The sequence below is a fragment of the Stenella coeruleoalba genome (assembly GCF_951394435.1).
Source record: "Stenella coeruleoalba genome assembly, chromosome: 1".
In the NCBI taxonomy this organism is placed as follows: Eukaryota; Metazoa; Chordata; class Mammalia; order Artiodactyla; family Delphinidae; genus Stenella; species Stenella coeruleoalba.
In genome coordinates this window covers 139,784,624-139,801,250 of record NC_137169.1, presented here as the reverse complement: position 1 = coordinate 139,801,250, position 16,627 = coordinate 139,784,624, and the positions used below count along the sequence as shown (strand labels likewise).

Here is a 16,627-nt window from a genome sequence, read left to right as displayed (position 1 = left end):
ATATTTAAATATTAAGAATGCAAATGACAAGACTATCTGTTCAGCTAGACAGTGAGCTTATATTACAAGCTTCTAAATTTAAATGGAAAGACATATTTTGCCCTCCTTACATTTTTTTTTAGCTTAAGAGGACTAGTATTCCCTGGATATGTTATTATTATTATTAACAATCTCCAGGCACGCTGATTCAGTAATTTCATTACAGCTGTGCAACAACTTTCCGATACATATCAGAGTTGACCTTATTTTCCTCTAGTTGATTGTGGAAAACTCACCAAAAAAAAATTTCTGCTGAAAGATACTGAATTTAAATGCCCCAGCTAAGTAGCATTCATTCAGGTTCTTCTTTTAGCAGTCCATTTACAACTTTAAATGTTTTAAGCTCAGGTATGTTAAGGACTTGTGTAATTGACATAAAGAACAAAATTAAGGAGAAAAATAAGGCTGTGGGAAACACTTGCACAAATTATTCTTAAGCAGAATGAAATAAGCTGAAACTAAAAAAAAAAAAATTGCTAAGAAAAATCAAATGTACAGCAGCATATTCCAAACCATGGTCTGTGGATAAGGGGATTCCATGGCCAATCATGCCATTAGCTCTACGATGCCTGGAAACCTTTGCAATGTTGTTCATTTCTTTGTCCTTAGTACCTAATACAGTGCCTGGCCCATATTAGGCTGTAATATTTGTTGAATAAATGAGCTTGCAAAATGCTATATATTATATGTCCCCTTTTTGAAGGTCACACTAAATAAAAATATATTTAAGACGGAGAAGCCCTGTAAATGCCAAAAAAAAAAAGTTTAAACGTTTCAAATATAATTTTTCCCAAGTTTATTTGACAGAAACTCATTAACATCTTCCAGACTAGAGTTCAAGAGACACAGTTTGGAAAATGCTGTTCTAAGAAAAAGAAAAGAGGAAGTAAAGGCTGCCCTATTACGCGAACTGTTAGTGCGGTGTTAATAAAGATCAAAGATGGCACAAAGCAAGAGAGAGGCCTGGACATATATACACTAACAAACGTAAGGTAGATAGCTAGTGGGAAGCAGCCGCATGGCACAGGGATATGGGCTCGGTGTTTTGTGACCGCCTGGAGGGGTGGGATAGGGAGGGTGGGAGGGAGGGAGACGCAAGAGGGAAGAGGTATGGGGACATATGTATGTGTATAACTGATTCACTTTGTTATAAAGCAGAAACTAACACACCATTGTAAAGTAACTATACTCCAATAAAGATGTTTAAAAAAAAAAAGATCAAAGAGAAATCACACTTGAATTCATTTCCTCTTGCTTGATTTCTCTTGCAACGAGAATGATTTCGGTGATCAGATAGATTAAAACAAAACAAACAAAACTAGTTCAAGCTCAAGCTCAATATGTAAAAAGAGCTGTTGACCGCTTACTGCTTGCCAAGTATGGTGCTAAGCGTACTGCTTAAATCCTGGGCTCTTCCTCGAGGAGCTTATCATCTGGAACAAGGGTCTCCAATGTCTGTGTCTGGAAAGACCAGGCAGGTAACACATATTAAGTCAGATGTAAAAACTAAGAATGCAAGCTTTAATCAGTTTGTTGCCATAGGAGACTGGAGGCCTGCTGTTTCCAGATCTCTTAATGCTTAATATAAGCCAGAAAATCTGGATTTTTAAAAGATATAATTACCGTTTCTAATGTTTTAATCAATTTTTAATTTTTCAATCAATTTAATTTTTAGAAAACTAAGGGGTCCAAATATAACATACATGGAAGCTGTATGCAACTCAGAAGCCACTAGTTTGTAACCTCTGGTTTAGAATTTATAAATGAGCGCCTACCCAATGATTTCAAGGTCTCTATAAGATATACTGTATCTCAAATTAGATCTTTGGATGAGATCACCAAATCATCATTAGTTATTCTTAAGACCTTATGAATGTACCAAATATATACCAAAATTAGTCTAAAAGCAGAAGAATATAGATTCTATAACATATAGGTGGCTTAATCTGATGTTAATTTCAGCAAGATTCTAAAATGGAATATTAAAATAAAATTAAATTCTAGAAAAGTGGGCCAATATATGTGTGTATATGATACTGGTACTATTTTATTTTAATATGTCTATATTTTGATATTTTAAATTTTAAAATTAAATATACATTTAAAAATATAAATTAAAATAGTTTATATATAAATAAATACATATAAAGAAAAATATATCATCACCACAGGTAAAGTAAAATTTTAAACATCGTATATCTGAAGTTTGGCAAAGAATTTGACAAGCTTTCTTATGATATCCTCAAGAATGTGGTAGAAATAAGAGCTAGGTGATAAAGGAGAAAGCAAAAGCTATGGATGAATGACTTCCCAACAGCCAAATCTGATGCATTCTTTTCAGTCCTCATTCAACTTGAACGCTGCATCAAGCAGAGTCCAGTCCTTGTAGCGAATTCTCTTCTCCCTTGATTTGCAAAATACCTCCTGGTACTCTTCCTTGCTTTCTCAGTTTCCTGACTGACTCATCATTTTCTGCTGATACCTTGAATTAATGACTCTTATCTTAACCAGAACTGGGCATTAGAATCACTTAGGCATATATGTCAAACCCATATGCCTACTGAGTCAAAATATGTGTGGTTGAGACTAAGGAGTGCATATGTATATAATTTTAAACCTCAAGGTGATATAGATAAAGCGACCTAATTAAGAACCACTGCCCTGACATTAAAGCAACTCCCGGGAATCTGTGCTTAATCTTTTCTCTCTCTAGTTTCTCCCTGGAGATCTTTCCCCCCACCAAGCTTTTAACTATCACCTCTGATGATTTCTAAATTTTTATCTCTATATACAGTGTTATTCTTTAACTCAAGACCAGTATTTTCAAATGCTCACTAGGAATATCTACCTGGATATACAATAGGTACCTCAAATAGAGCTGCCCCCAAATTGAACTCATATCCCAAACCTCCACCCTATCAAGACAACAGTTCTTCTTACATTTTTTTTATTAAGTAAGGACATCACTATCTGACCAGTCACCTCACTCCGAAGCTATCAAGGCACTAGAGGAACCCCTGCCTCTGCACTTCTCAATCGGAGGAAATCCTTGCTCGCTCCTGGCTATACTTTCATAAGACACTGTATTTGATATAATGTGACATACCGTCCCCTGACCACAGTTGTGATCCATTCATATGTTAACAGCACATGTCCATTAACTTAACACATATTTGTTAAGTATCAATTGTGTTTCAAGCCTACAGCTTGTGTGGACCAGTTTGATAATATAAATTGGGCAGAACAGATTCTCCTGAACTGAAAAGCAGAATTAGCTGTGGGTTCTAGAGCTGGAAGGTTACACTGAATCAGGCCTGGGGTGGCCAGGATAACTAAGGGCAGGCTGAAGGTTTATGGGCAAGAAACTGTGAGGCAGTAGATAAAGCCAGTCAGTAGAAAGAAAACAGGAAGCAGAAATACAGAGAAAAGTGGAGGTGCCACTAGAGGGAGAAAACCAGGCCTTTTCAGCCCTCGAGAGTCACCTTAGTGCAGTTTTTCTTTGGTTCCTTAGATTTCTATAAGGTTCTTCAATGGATCTTTCAAACACACCCTTTACTTGAGTTACCGTGAATGGATCTTTGTTCTTAGCAATTAAGAAAGCCCTAAGATAGCGATCCTAAATGCATCTATGCCCCTGACCACCCATCCACACCGTATCATGTTGGCCCCTATTTCTGGTTTAGGGTTTATAGGATTCTACCTATAAAGCAGTTTGTCAACCTTTCTCTTTCCTTCCACCACCGCTATCCTTGTTCTATTGTGAGTCCTCTTTATCTCCGAACTGGACTATGGCAGCAGTACCTTAACTGCTGTGACTCCCATGTCTTTACCATGGACATAGCTAGTTGAGTGATATTTCTAAGATAACTGACCCTTTCACTCCAGTGATTAAAACTCAGTGATGGTTCTACACCATGTTTTATATGGTAGAGTCCAAACACTTTATCATGGTACACATGGCCCTTTATACTCTTGGGTCCACCTATACTTTCCCTCTCACCTCTGCCACTTTGCATGAGGTACCAAAGCTCTGAACTAAGCTTCGCTAGCTACCTCAGAAGGCAAACTGAAACCCACGTGAGCTATGCACTCGTTGACAAAGAGGTGGCTTTGTCCAGGCAACATCCTTGGCGTCACCCTCCTTGCTTCGCCTGGCAAACTTCTGTTCAGCCTTCAAGTCTCTTCTGACCCCCAACATACTTTTGAACTCTAAATTGAAACAGCGAAGACTGGGATGTATAAATGTCATGCCAATAGAAGAATGTGAGCGCGGCACAGAATGAGCATCTTTCTTTTACAAAGGAAAGTCCACAGGCCTCGTAAATGGACCAAAAGTTGATTGGCAAAACTTTACTTAGAATATGTTAGCCATTGTATTAGGAAGAATTATTAGAAAATGATAAAAGTCTAACTAAAAAGACTAACAGTGTGTTTTTATGATTGTCTGATTGCATACACCAAAAGTGTGCGTAATATTTTCACAAAATCAGTAAAAGTATTCCAAGTTATCACCATTATGTCGATGTTATAAGTCTTAAACTTCTTCAGACTTAGATGTCTACGAGAACAGAATTCTAGGATTCTGTTATTTAAAAAGCCATCTTTTTCAAGGAAACAGTGGACAAAAAGAGAGCACAGTTCTCACTGTAGAGCCAAAGTAATAAAGGGCTTTTTTGTAGACAAATTCTAGAAATTCTTAATTACACACAGGCTTATTATCTGTATCCCTAGTGTTATAAAGTACCAGAACTTCATTAGAAAAATTAAGCTGGAAAAATGAAGGCAGTACTTTGTAAATTTCCACTGGAAATTAGCTGGGAGAGACAGAGGAATACTGGATCAAAAGAGGGTAATCATGCTTAACTGTGCCCTAGAGCACCCGCATGTATAATACGATTTGCACAGCAACTACCTCTCCTATTACTGCTTGTTTGGAGTATTCTGTGTTAATGGGGTTAGCTAATTTAGTATTTTAACTTAAAAAGGCTCTGCTGATTAATAAATGTTGCACACTGCGCTAGTAATTAAAATAAATGGAAGAGTTACAAATAAAAGTTGAATTGTTAAGAAAACATTATCTGAAAATGTATGATAATCCCTACTTATCATAATACAATAACGGTTCAGAAAATATGCAAATTGTAAAGGTCTAAAGTGTTGCAAAATCACACAAGTCCAAAAAGTTTTGAGATGTGTTAAATTTCCTTATCACTGTCCTTAGTGATAAATAATACAACCAGATCTCATCTACATATACCACGGTTTTTAAATGTCCTTTTAAAAAACAGTTTAGTTCAACTGCTGTTCACCTACTCTTAATAATGAAGGTGACAAAATACACCACCCCAAAACAGGCCACTTTGGCCAAGGATTATTTTGAGCTAAAGGCACTTATAAACAACAGGTAGAAGAAAAGAGATCTTAGTTCCCCTTTTTTTTCCCTAAAATCAGGAGATAACACTCCCATGTGAAAGATGCCTTTCCTATACCAGGAAGAAAGAAACATTCCTATCACCAGAGATGGGAAGTCACAGCATAGAGAATTCTGTACCAACAGACCTTGTTAAATAATTTTTATCTTCCTTTGGACTCTGCATATATTTTTGTTATTTTCCACAATTGTTTCTCTTTGCTCAACCCAATATATAAGCACTTAGGGTTTGCCACTTGTTTCGGTTTTCATTTCTTTATGAGGACTATTGTGTGTTGCAAAACTTATATTAAATAAATCTGTATGCTTTTAATCTGTCTTATGCCAATTTAATTCTCAGTCCCAGCTGAAGTCCCTAAGTGGGGAGAAGTAAAGTTTTGCCTCTTCTACAAAAACTATTAGAAAATTAATACCTTTTATTTTTCAAAAAGATGTAGGGATGGCTATTGCGCTGTCTGTACTCAGGTTCTTATGAAAGGCTGTACAAGTTTCAAATATAATATCCTTACAATATGATTAAATTATGAACTTAATTTCATAGGAAAGTTCAAGCCCTGGTTGTATTTTTTTTAATACTCTAAATGTCCACACCCTAAACCTGCAGAAGAATTTTGAATCCTTAGGGATCTAAGGATATCCCTCAACTTTAGCTCAGGTTTATAATTAATCTAAACACCAAAGTCTGATCTAGCAAGCCAGCTCCTTGATTTGAAGGACACTTGTATTAGTTTTCTATTTCTACTGTAAAAAGTCATCACAGACTTAGTGGCTTCAGGAATATGAATTTATTACCTTAGAGTTCTGAAGGTCAGAAGTCTGAAATGGGTCTCACTAGGCTAAGATCAAGGCACTGGGAGGGCCGCATCCCTTCTGAAGGCTCTAGGGGAGAATCCATTTCTTTACCTTTACCTTTTCCAGCTTCTAGAGGCTGCCAGCATTTCTTGGTTGTGGCCTTTCCTCCATCTTCAAAACTAGCAAAGATGAGTTTTCCTTCTCACATTGCATCACTCTGACCTTTTATGTAGTCAAATCTCTTTCTGCATCCCTCTTCCACTTTTAAGGACCCTTGTGATTCCATTGGGCCCGTCCAGAATCCAGGATAATCTCCCCATCTTTAAATCCTTAATCACATCTGCAAAGTTCTCTTTATCATACAAGGTGACATATGCAGTTTCCTGGGATTAGGATGTGTCTTCTCTGCGGGGCTATTATTCTGCCTACCAGTGCAGAGATTAGCACCGACTTCCACTGCAATGTCTTAAACCACTCCATTTTGGATATGGTTACAGCCTGCACAATTACAGTCTCCTGTATTAAGCCAGGATGTTTACAATTAATAGACGGTATTAACATATAGGAACTTAGCCCCTCTCATAAGACTTTGGTGAAGCCAATATCAGCCTATATCACCGGATTTATGAACACTCCATTCCACCTCTGCCATCTTAGTGGGTAAATTAAACATTTGCTCTGATAGCTCTGGTGCCATGGCCTTCTGTTTCTTCCATCTCTTAATGATAATAACTTCTTTCCCCACTTCATCTAGGCAACTTGCATGGTCCCATTTTACATCTGAAAATAATTCTTAATATGCTCTCTGAAAAACCCTAAAACAAATATGTGCTGCTCTTTCCATTTTTTTAAATGTAAAGAAACAATCCTTTGTTATTTTTTTTAAGGGATTTGAGCAGAATGAGTAAACCAAGGGACGTAGGAAACTCCTTAATGGAAGCAGAAGAGGGCATGGACATAAAGAGAAATGATAACAGCCCAGGAGCTCTAGACGCAGAGTTTCTTAGGGAACCTGGCAGCCTATTAGCTGGAGAAATAAGCCTGGATCAGATCCTGAAGGGCCTTGAGTCTTACAATAAAGAATTAAGATTTATCCTGCAGTTGATAAAAAGTCATGAAAAAGCATTTGGGCTGAATAACTGCTTGCTGAAATTTCTCTAGTGTGGTCATGGTAAATGCACTGAATGGGCAGACTGGATGGGATTTACAGCAATTAAAAGAAGAAATTATAAGTCCTAAACTAAATCAATAGTAGTAAGGGAAGGGGGTGGCTGAATTTGAGAGATACATGAAAGGTAGAATAGACAGGATTTGGGGACCAATAGAATTCCGGAGAAGGATAACAGGGTAATTCACAAGTCCCTACTTGGGCAGACAGTTGGTGCTGCAATTCACACTCAAGACAAGAAGAAGCAGTCCAAAGTAGGGTCTACTGAGTTTGGGGCATCTGGCGGAGATGCAAACAAAGATGGCAGCTGAAAATATAAATCGGGAACGTAGGAGAAAGATCTTAGAGACTTAGAGTGGAAATCATTGTCACAGAGTTGAAGTCTCTCAAACAGAAGCAAACACTCAGAGAGATTACGTATTGAAAGGAGAAGGAAGTAAAGAAAAAGTTGAATATTGAATCTTGCCCTCACCTTAGTTCTATCCCGTTACCTCTCACCAAAAGTACTGCAATATTCTCCTAATGCGTCTCCTTCCCTCCAGCATATTTCTTCTCAAATACAATCAACAAATTCATATTCTGCTTGTAACATCCTCTTACTCAGAAGCCTTAAATAGTTCTCCATTATCTACAGATGAACCCTCAAAGCCTTGGCCTTGAAGCCTCCTACCACTTTTCTTTCTACTGCCTCTCACATAAAAATGAATTTCTGGGCTTCCCTGGTGGCGCAGTGGTTGAGAGTCTGCCTGCCGATGCAGGGGACACGGGTTCGTGCCCCGGTCCGGGAAGATTCCACATGCCGCGGAGCGGCTGGGCCTGTGAGCCATGGCGCTGAGCCTGCGTGTCCGGAGCCTGTGCTCCGCAACGGGAGAGGCCACAACAGTGAGAGGCCCACGAACCCCGCCCCCCCCCAAAAAAAAATGAGTTTCTGTCAAAATGGTCTTCTCATTGTTCTACCATCATTTTTCCCCATACCATCAACGTATTTTTTATCTACTTTCTCTTCTTTTCTCTGTCAAAATCTTAAACGTCTCTTTCCACAGAAGTCAATTCAGTTCCTTTTCTGTGAAGAATACCTTCCTAGGTCATCAGAGAACAGAGCAAACTCTACATTAAAAAAAAAATTTTTTTTCATGGCAGTTACTGTCTTTAACACACGCTTGACTATTTTCAAGTGCTTATCTGCAAATGATACTTATTCTGAATTTCATTAGGTTATCTGGTTCAGTTTAAAGCTAGAAGCACAGAAGTTTCATGAGGCCAGAGACTTGTCTACTTTATTCAGTGCCATATTCCGAGAGCGTAGAACTCTTCCTGACACGCAAACATTTGTTGAATCAATAAATACTCCTTTATATTTCTTATAATGTCTAGCCGAGAGCTCCTCACATAAAGGTTACTGGACAATTATTTACTAATTGCTTATTTAATTTCTTGGCTTCGTAAAGATAGACATGTGAATAATGAAAATAATTTTCTTCGAGAAGGCATGAGAAAATTGATTTTCTTTAGGAATAAGAACAGTTTTTAAACGATTTCCAAAAAACCCTCCATACTCTATATGTAAAATGTTACTGTCCCACTTCCTATACTTGTTTTAAAGAATACATTAAAGAATGTGACCTTATTTGGAAATACAGTCGCTGTGGGTATTATAAGATGCAGTCATATTGGAGTAGGCTGGGCCCTTAATCTGGTCTGACTGGCATCCTTATAAAAAGGGGAAATTTGGACAGACACATACATAGGAAGAGTATCTCTGTGAAGATGAAGGCGGAGATAGGGGTGATGCTTCTACAAGCCAAGGACCACCAAAGATTCAGCCATCATCAAAAGCTATGGGAGAGACGGAACAGAAGGAATCACCCCTGCTGAGGCCTTGATCCAGGACTTTAGCCTCCAGAACCATAAGACAGTAATTTCTGTTGTTTAAGCCATCTAGTTTATAGTATTTTGTTACGGCAGCCCTAGCAAACTAACACATTCAGAAAAAGCTGTCTTTCAGAACCTTAATAAGAAATCTTCTATGAGTGGCCTATGAGAGCTCTGCCCGTGGTCCTCCTTAACTTCTGGTTCCCAGGGCTAGTAGATAAAATCCAGCCCATCTGTGGAATCTGTGGTTTCCTACCCACAGTTTGATGTCTTAGATGCAGAATTATTATGCTTGTAGCAGATACTAAACATGATGATAATTATCTTCTATTAACACTCTGCTATGTTCTTGGTACTTTATACTCATTATCTCATTCAATCCTCATTATAACCTTTAAGATAACATTTCTCTCCCCATTTTACAGACAGGGAAACAGAGGCTCAGGCTGGCTAAGTTACTTACCCAAGATTATACTGCTGTTGTGTAATGCAGTCTAGATTTGAGCTCGCACAGATCTAGTTCCAAAGCCCAACCTTCTACTATCACCACAGTGCAATTTTCATAAAGGTATGGAAACAAAATAGCTAAATGTGTCATATCCTCAGATATAAGGCCACCCTTTGAATCCTTAAGGTTAGAAATAAAAAGCTCTACCTTCCTGGCTTTAGATAGAGGGTTCCTAGTTAAGGCCCTTGGATGGCAAAGGCACTGCCCTCAATTCCTTACAGATGAAATTGGTAACGTGGCCAATAACGATCCTTCTCATTAATAAACCATGCATCTCTGTGATAAAAGTAGACTTTTGGCCTAATTTCTATCACAAAATTATTATCTGAAAGATATAAAACCTAAATTTCTAACATTTCTTTTGCCTCACAAGATACATTTATGTTATCCAGTATATGGAAACCAAAATGGATTCAGAAGAAGCTACAAAATAATAGTTTCAGTTCTCTGAAAAAGTGGATTATCCATAGGCTGGCTGTTAAAACCCATTGCTTAGCCTCTTCACTAAAAACATGATAGCTTCAAATCTGTAAGTAATTTCTTTAGCATTCCCAACTTGGTTTGCTCCTGATTGGTTGGTTATCCTAAAAGCGCTTTTCAGTCTGAAAGTTTCAAGGTGAAGGGTCATCAGCAACACTGTAGAGGTTGAAGATATTTACAAGTATTCCACAGAAAGTAAAAGTTGAGCACCTTTCTTTGGGGCTAACGTTGATATCTGCTCTTTCTAGGTTTACCAAGGAAAATGCTAAGAAAGGATACTTCAGTATCTTTTATACACAGTGATTTCTGTAGCAATATCAATGTGGTCAACTATTTGAGAAGTTAATTTTGTTATTTCATAAACCTTGGCATCACTGAAAATAGAAAAATAATTCTGAATAATATAACTCTTTTGATATTCATCACTAAATTGCACATTTTGCTTGGCTAAGTCGAGCAGCACTAATCTTCTATAATCTCTTTACTAAAAGAAATCTACCTCCCCAAAATAATTGGAAAAAAATGTTTCTTATTTTCTTATTCATTATGTGTTGGGTAACTCATTCAATTATTGAAAGAATATGCTGAACACTCTATAGCTAATATCTCACTTCAAGTAATTGCTATAAAATGAAAAACTTTATGAAAATTACTTGAGATACTTGCCAGTTTTATCTTTCATATGAGTTTGTTCAAAAATCTTTATTTTTCAAGAGTCTCTTCAGAAATGTATGATTAAAATAAAGCATATTATATATCCCTTCTGACTGATAAAACTATCCAAAATCCACCATGCTGGATAAGAGGTAATTCTAGTTTCTTTATATAACAAAACATACTTTGTAATGTATTTTGGAATTATTATTATATAACATATGTAATATGATGATTAGTGCATAGTATATATTATATAAATAAGTAACTGTGGTTTATATGTTGTAGTTGACATATAATTATTTATAATACATAACATATTAAAATTATAATAATTTAGATTAGAATAATATAATTGCCTTTTTATTATTTAGTATATATAATAGTAAATAATTATTATGATATATTACAAAGATAATTACAAGATATCTTATAGAATAATAATAATTTTTAAAAGCTTTTCTAGATTTTAAATTGTCTGTTTATAAATTACATATAACTATTGATGACAAATGCCTGAAGAGAGAGGAAGTACCTTGGAGAAAGATGTATGAATTGAGACCCAAATCAGTGATGCTAATATAATAATTTAAAATTGCATATGCTCTTAGATTGCCCTTTATCTTTCTCAATCATCTTCCTCAGTGGTGAAGAAACTAAACTCTTTCATTGTACCTGATTTATTAAAACTACAATGCCATATCAATGTATCCAAATAAAATTTAGTTCACTTTAAGAAAAATGTTTTTGTTCTGTTGGATCTTATTATAGAAGCATCAGAAATATGAATACTTTCACTGGATAATTAGGGAAATTATCTTCACAGATGCATGGATAGTGGTCACTTATCCCTGTGAAATGCCATTCATTCTTTCCTTTTTTCCTTTGAGTAATATGTATGTATGTGTGTATGTGTGTGTGTGTTTATGTGTATAAAATCAATATCATCGTCAATATCGACCTTATCTAAAACACTTGCATATTGAAAAATGGTTGCTTCTGAATAGGTCAGGGGTGGTTCTTCCTTTTCTCACAAATAAAAGATTCTCTACAATACTAGGAAATAGAAAATATTAAAAATACTTCAGGCACCAAACATGGTACAGCTACTTCTTTTAAGCTAAGAACTCACATATTGTCATTCACATTTCGCGTCCATTCCTGTCTCTGGAGCTGTGCTCTGGCCTCATTTAGCCCATCCATCGGTTCGGCCACTCGCAGAGTCGGTTCCAGAGGCTTGTAGCGCTGTTCCCACACTTCAGCGACATCGCGGAAGGGTCCCTGACAAGAAAGGATGAGGTAGATAGCTTGTGATTTATGACCAAGGCTACTGAATATCTACAAAGAATAACAAGTAGTATTTACTAGGTTGTTTTTAAAGAACAACTTATTCTTCTCTGAATTAGAAAACACATGAAGTAAGAGCACCACATCTTCAAGAAACGTTCACACAAGTGCAAGTGATTATACTAAAAATGTTTTAAATTAGGCAGAATTTTCCCCACTTACATCAAAAGAGTTTTCATGCTAGAACTAGTTAACTTGTAGTTATAAGAGTTGCTTTGTTTTCTAATTTTAAAAAGCACGTTTCTTATAATTTAAAAAGAATTCGCTCCCATTTTGAGTAAGCAAAAATATTAGAAAAGACCCTGGGCACAGTTTTCAAATAGATAGAAATCAGACGGCAAGTTTTTTTTTTCATTAAAATAAAGCTTTTAGGTGAATGCCAAATCTTACATTTAACTGGTGGCCTCCTCCAAAATATAGAAGGGCCATATTTTAAATTATTTTAAGTGTTTTTATTTAAATTCTAAATTCTATTGCTTAATAACTCTGATACAATAGCGACCATTTAATGACACAAACATATAGCAAAGTTCATAAGTTGCAATGGTGTGAAGGGGTTTACAACATATTCCACCTTTAAATTAGTAGTTACTTATATTAGTTACTAGAACCCACTGGTTATCTAGTTAGTATCATATGAAACACAATACAAATCAGAGGTGGCTCGAGATTTTGCTGTGCCATCGATTACATTTTGTTTTGCCACCTTTGTTGTGCAGGAGAGAAGTGATATAAAATAGACAAAGATTTCTAATCATATCCCTTGTCCTTAAAGATCTCTTCTTTAAATAGGTTATCACTAACAAGACGCAGCTGGAGTTACTGCAAGCACTGAGTGAAGACTGGGGGGCTAATAAAAAGAAATGATTCACGCCTCATTTATGTTCACTTATGTTTTACATTAATAGAAACCAATAATAGGAACCAGTTACCATAAAAGTCATGGACCGTAAATAACACAAATGGCAAATAAGTATCATCTAGTACTTTTCACAGCTGGATAGGAGGATTGCTATATTTGAAAGTAGTTAATGGATTTTTATTGGAACTTTACTTTTTAAAGATACAGTAACATGATTCCAAGTTCAGGATTAAGAAATCAAAAGAGGATATTTTCTATAGATTTTTAATCTTTCACTTTGACAAATTCTGTGGTTTGCAAAATAATATTTGGTTGTGTTATTAGGGGCAAATTACTTCTCTAGACCTCTTCTCCTCGTATGTAAGATGGAATAATAACTATCTCACAAAATTGCCCTTAAGATACATAAGACAATATAAGTAACACTCTTAGCATTGTACTTAGAACCTAGTAAATATGCAAAAATTGTACTCCTAGCTTTATTATTATCTTACTGCTCTTACTTTTAGTTTCTAGAGGAGTTTGAAAAAGATTTTGAACAGTAGTAGCATCAAGTATATAAACGAAAGATCAAGGCTATGACTTTGAAGGGGCCTGCATTCACAAGGAATAAAGTCTTCTTGGTGGCCAATCTCTGCCGTCTGACCTTTGTTGATGTATCAATATAACACGCACCCATTTGAGGCTTACTCCACTACTTGTTCTGGAACTTGCTATTTCCAACAAGATTAGGAAATGAAAGAGGAAGCCCTACTTAAGCAGCAAAATTTAGAATAAAATAGACCCACTCTTCTTTTTTCATTAACTATAATCTTCATGACCACAATCCTCCTTAAGAATGTCCATTTTTCTATGTCTATGTCTATTTTCTATGTTTCAGTGCCTGATCCATACATTTATATCTTAGACAATTAATGTCTTGCCTTTGAGCTTAATGGACCACCTTCCTAGTCAGCAAACTTGGCCTCTACTGTCAAGGTTCTCTTATGCCAAAGCTTCTGTTGACTTCTATTTCTGTGGATAGACTCTTAGATCTCAAGTGATCACTTATACCAATCATACCTGGAATGAGGTAGCATCCCAAATTTCACTCTGCTCATTGTACTCATTTCCAAATACTAATTCCTAGAAGGTGTAGACCATTCAGGATTCAACCTGAACCTATGAGACTTCGTGGGCTCTTAGCTACAGTTCTCCAATATTTGACTTTCTTTGCCTTCAATCAAGTCCAATTATGAGTCAAATATACTTATATTCTTCTATATTTTTAATAACCCACATTAGAGTCATCTTGTATTTATAAACTTTTCTCAAAGCTTAAATAATAGTGAAAAAACTTTTAAACTTGCTATTATTGTCTCACACATTTAAGAAATTCACCTCACAAGTGCAGACAGACTGTTAGAGTATAAATAGTATCATTTGGACTGTAGTATATATAATCTCAAATGTCCCCAGTGATGTGGGTACCTTTTTATTATAGATAAGTACAGGAAATGGGGTTCAGTCAAAGAAAACCACATTAAGAATCCCATTCTGTGAAAACAGGAAAGGAAAGAAAAAAAAAAAAGTGGGAAGGAAGGGAGAAAGGAAGAAGTCAAAGATGATAAGAGAGAAGGTGGGAAGAGAAGATGGGAAAGAAGGAAAAATAAGAGAAAGAAGGAAAAGAAGGATGAGAGGATATAATGGGGGTGGGGGAGGACGACCAGGGGTAAGGAGGAAGGAGATGGGGAAAGAAGGAAAGGGAAAGGAAACAATTAGCAGGGATAATTATTTTGTGGTATGTTAGATAAATGTACCTTACGAGTATGCATGTGGGTATGTGTACCTGTATATGTATATGTGTATGTATATATACACATATAAAATCTTCCATACAGATGTGTATTCCCCATACATATGAATGTATACCTTTATATAAATGTATATGTATTTTCCATGTGTCTTTATATTTACACCATTGTGGGTATAATAAGAAATATAGGCCTTCCCTGGTGGCAGAGTGGTTGAGAGTCTGCCTGCTGATGCAGGGGACACGGGTTTGCGCCCCGGTCCGGGAAGATCCCATGTGCCACGGAGCGGCTGGGCCCGTGAGCCATGGCTGCTGGGCCTGTGCGTCCGGAGCCTGTGCTCCGCAAGGGGAGAGGCCACAACAGTGAGAGGCCCGCGTACAAAAAAATATATATATATATTTGGTCTTTGTCCCTGGTTCCTGGCACAGAGCTCCTAAAACCTTTGCAATTTCCCGATGATAGGAGTATCTTTTGTTACTCATAACAAGAATACACCTGAGTTTAAGCTAATAAGGTGACTTAGGCTGGAGTCCCTAGATAGCCTCTGGGTGAGACTGGTCACCAGAAAGACCAAGTGATTAGAAGCTTGGCACTTCCTCCTCCAGGGAGGGGAGCGCTATAGAGACTGAGGGAGGAGAGACAGAGACAGGAAAACAACCAACCATGTGAGTGACCCTACTAGAGGATCTCCCTACCCTCCTCTCCTTCCTCCACAGCTAAGCTTTTATATGAAATCACGGTCCCGGCTGACACCTTGACTGAAACTTCATGAGAGATCTTGAGTCAGAGGCACTCACCTAAGCTGTACCCACAACGCTGACCCACTGAAACTGTGAGAAAAGAAACGTGTGTTGGTTTAAGCCATCAGGCTTTATACATAAATGTAATATAATTTATTATACAGCAATAGATACACAGAGGCAAGCCTGTGTAAGAAGCTAAGAGGCAGCAGTTCTGGGGGTGACAGAAATGTTGCTCTCTGGAACTTCTAGGACAGTGACAATCATCACAACCCATCCCACTCCACCCTTTAGCCCTAGGAAGTCATTTGCCAATCATGCTATACTCTAATCCAGAGTGAAGATTTTGTCTTTGCTTGAGTTTTGCATTGTTTTGGGCCCTCTTTAATTCTCCAGCTTATACTTTTTAAATGACTCCCATGCAAATTATGTTTACAAATGTATAGAATCATATGAACCACCAGATGAGAGGCTAAATTAGATAAATTTGATAATACATAGGATTTTTCTAGCAACAACAGGTTATAACAGGCACAGTTATTACAGTATTGTTACATAAAAAGGCTACATCCTAGCCAAACATCCTACGTGTTAATTTCACACCCAGAACAATAAAATTCAATGCCAAGGAAATATTTATTTCTTTGATATATATTTTAAATGTACTTCATTTTTATTATTTAAAATTAGATTCTGGGGAATTCCCTGGCAGTCCAGTGGTTAGGACTCGGCACTGTCACTGCCATGGACCAGATTCAATCCCTGGTCAGGGAACTAAGATCCCACAAGCTGCACAGCACAGCGAAAAAAAAAAAAAAAATTAGATTTTGTAAAAAAATAATTTTCTTTTCGTGCCACAAAGACAAAACAATAACTTTTTTTAAAAAAACAGAATACGATCACTGACACAATTCTTATGTATGTATACATATAGCTGATTC

General features: G+C 36.7%; 1 protein-coding gene across 3 annotated transcripts in view; it reads right to left on the bottom strand.

The window, feature by feature from the left end:
* SPATA17 (spermatogenesis associated 17) overlaps window positions 1–16,627 on the bottom strand; it is a 204,592-nt gene that overhangs the window by 73,450 nt on the left and 114,515 nt on the right. For all 3 annotated transcript variants that reach the window (XM_079934838.1, XM_079934837.1, XM_079934839.1), the window contains one exon: window positions 12,077–12,225. In XM_079934838.1, the coding sequence (XP_079790964.1) occupies window positions 12,077–12,225 (149 nt within the window). The remainder of the gene's footprint in view (window positions 1–12,076; window positions 12,226–16,627) is intronic.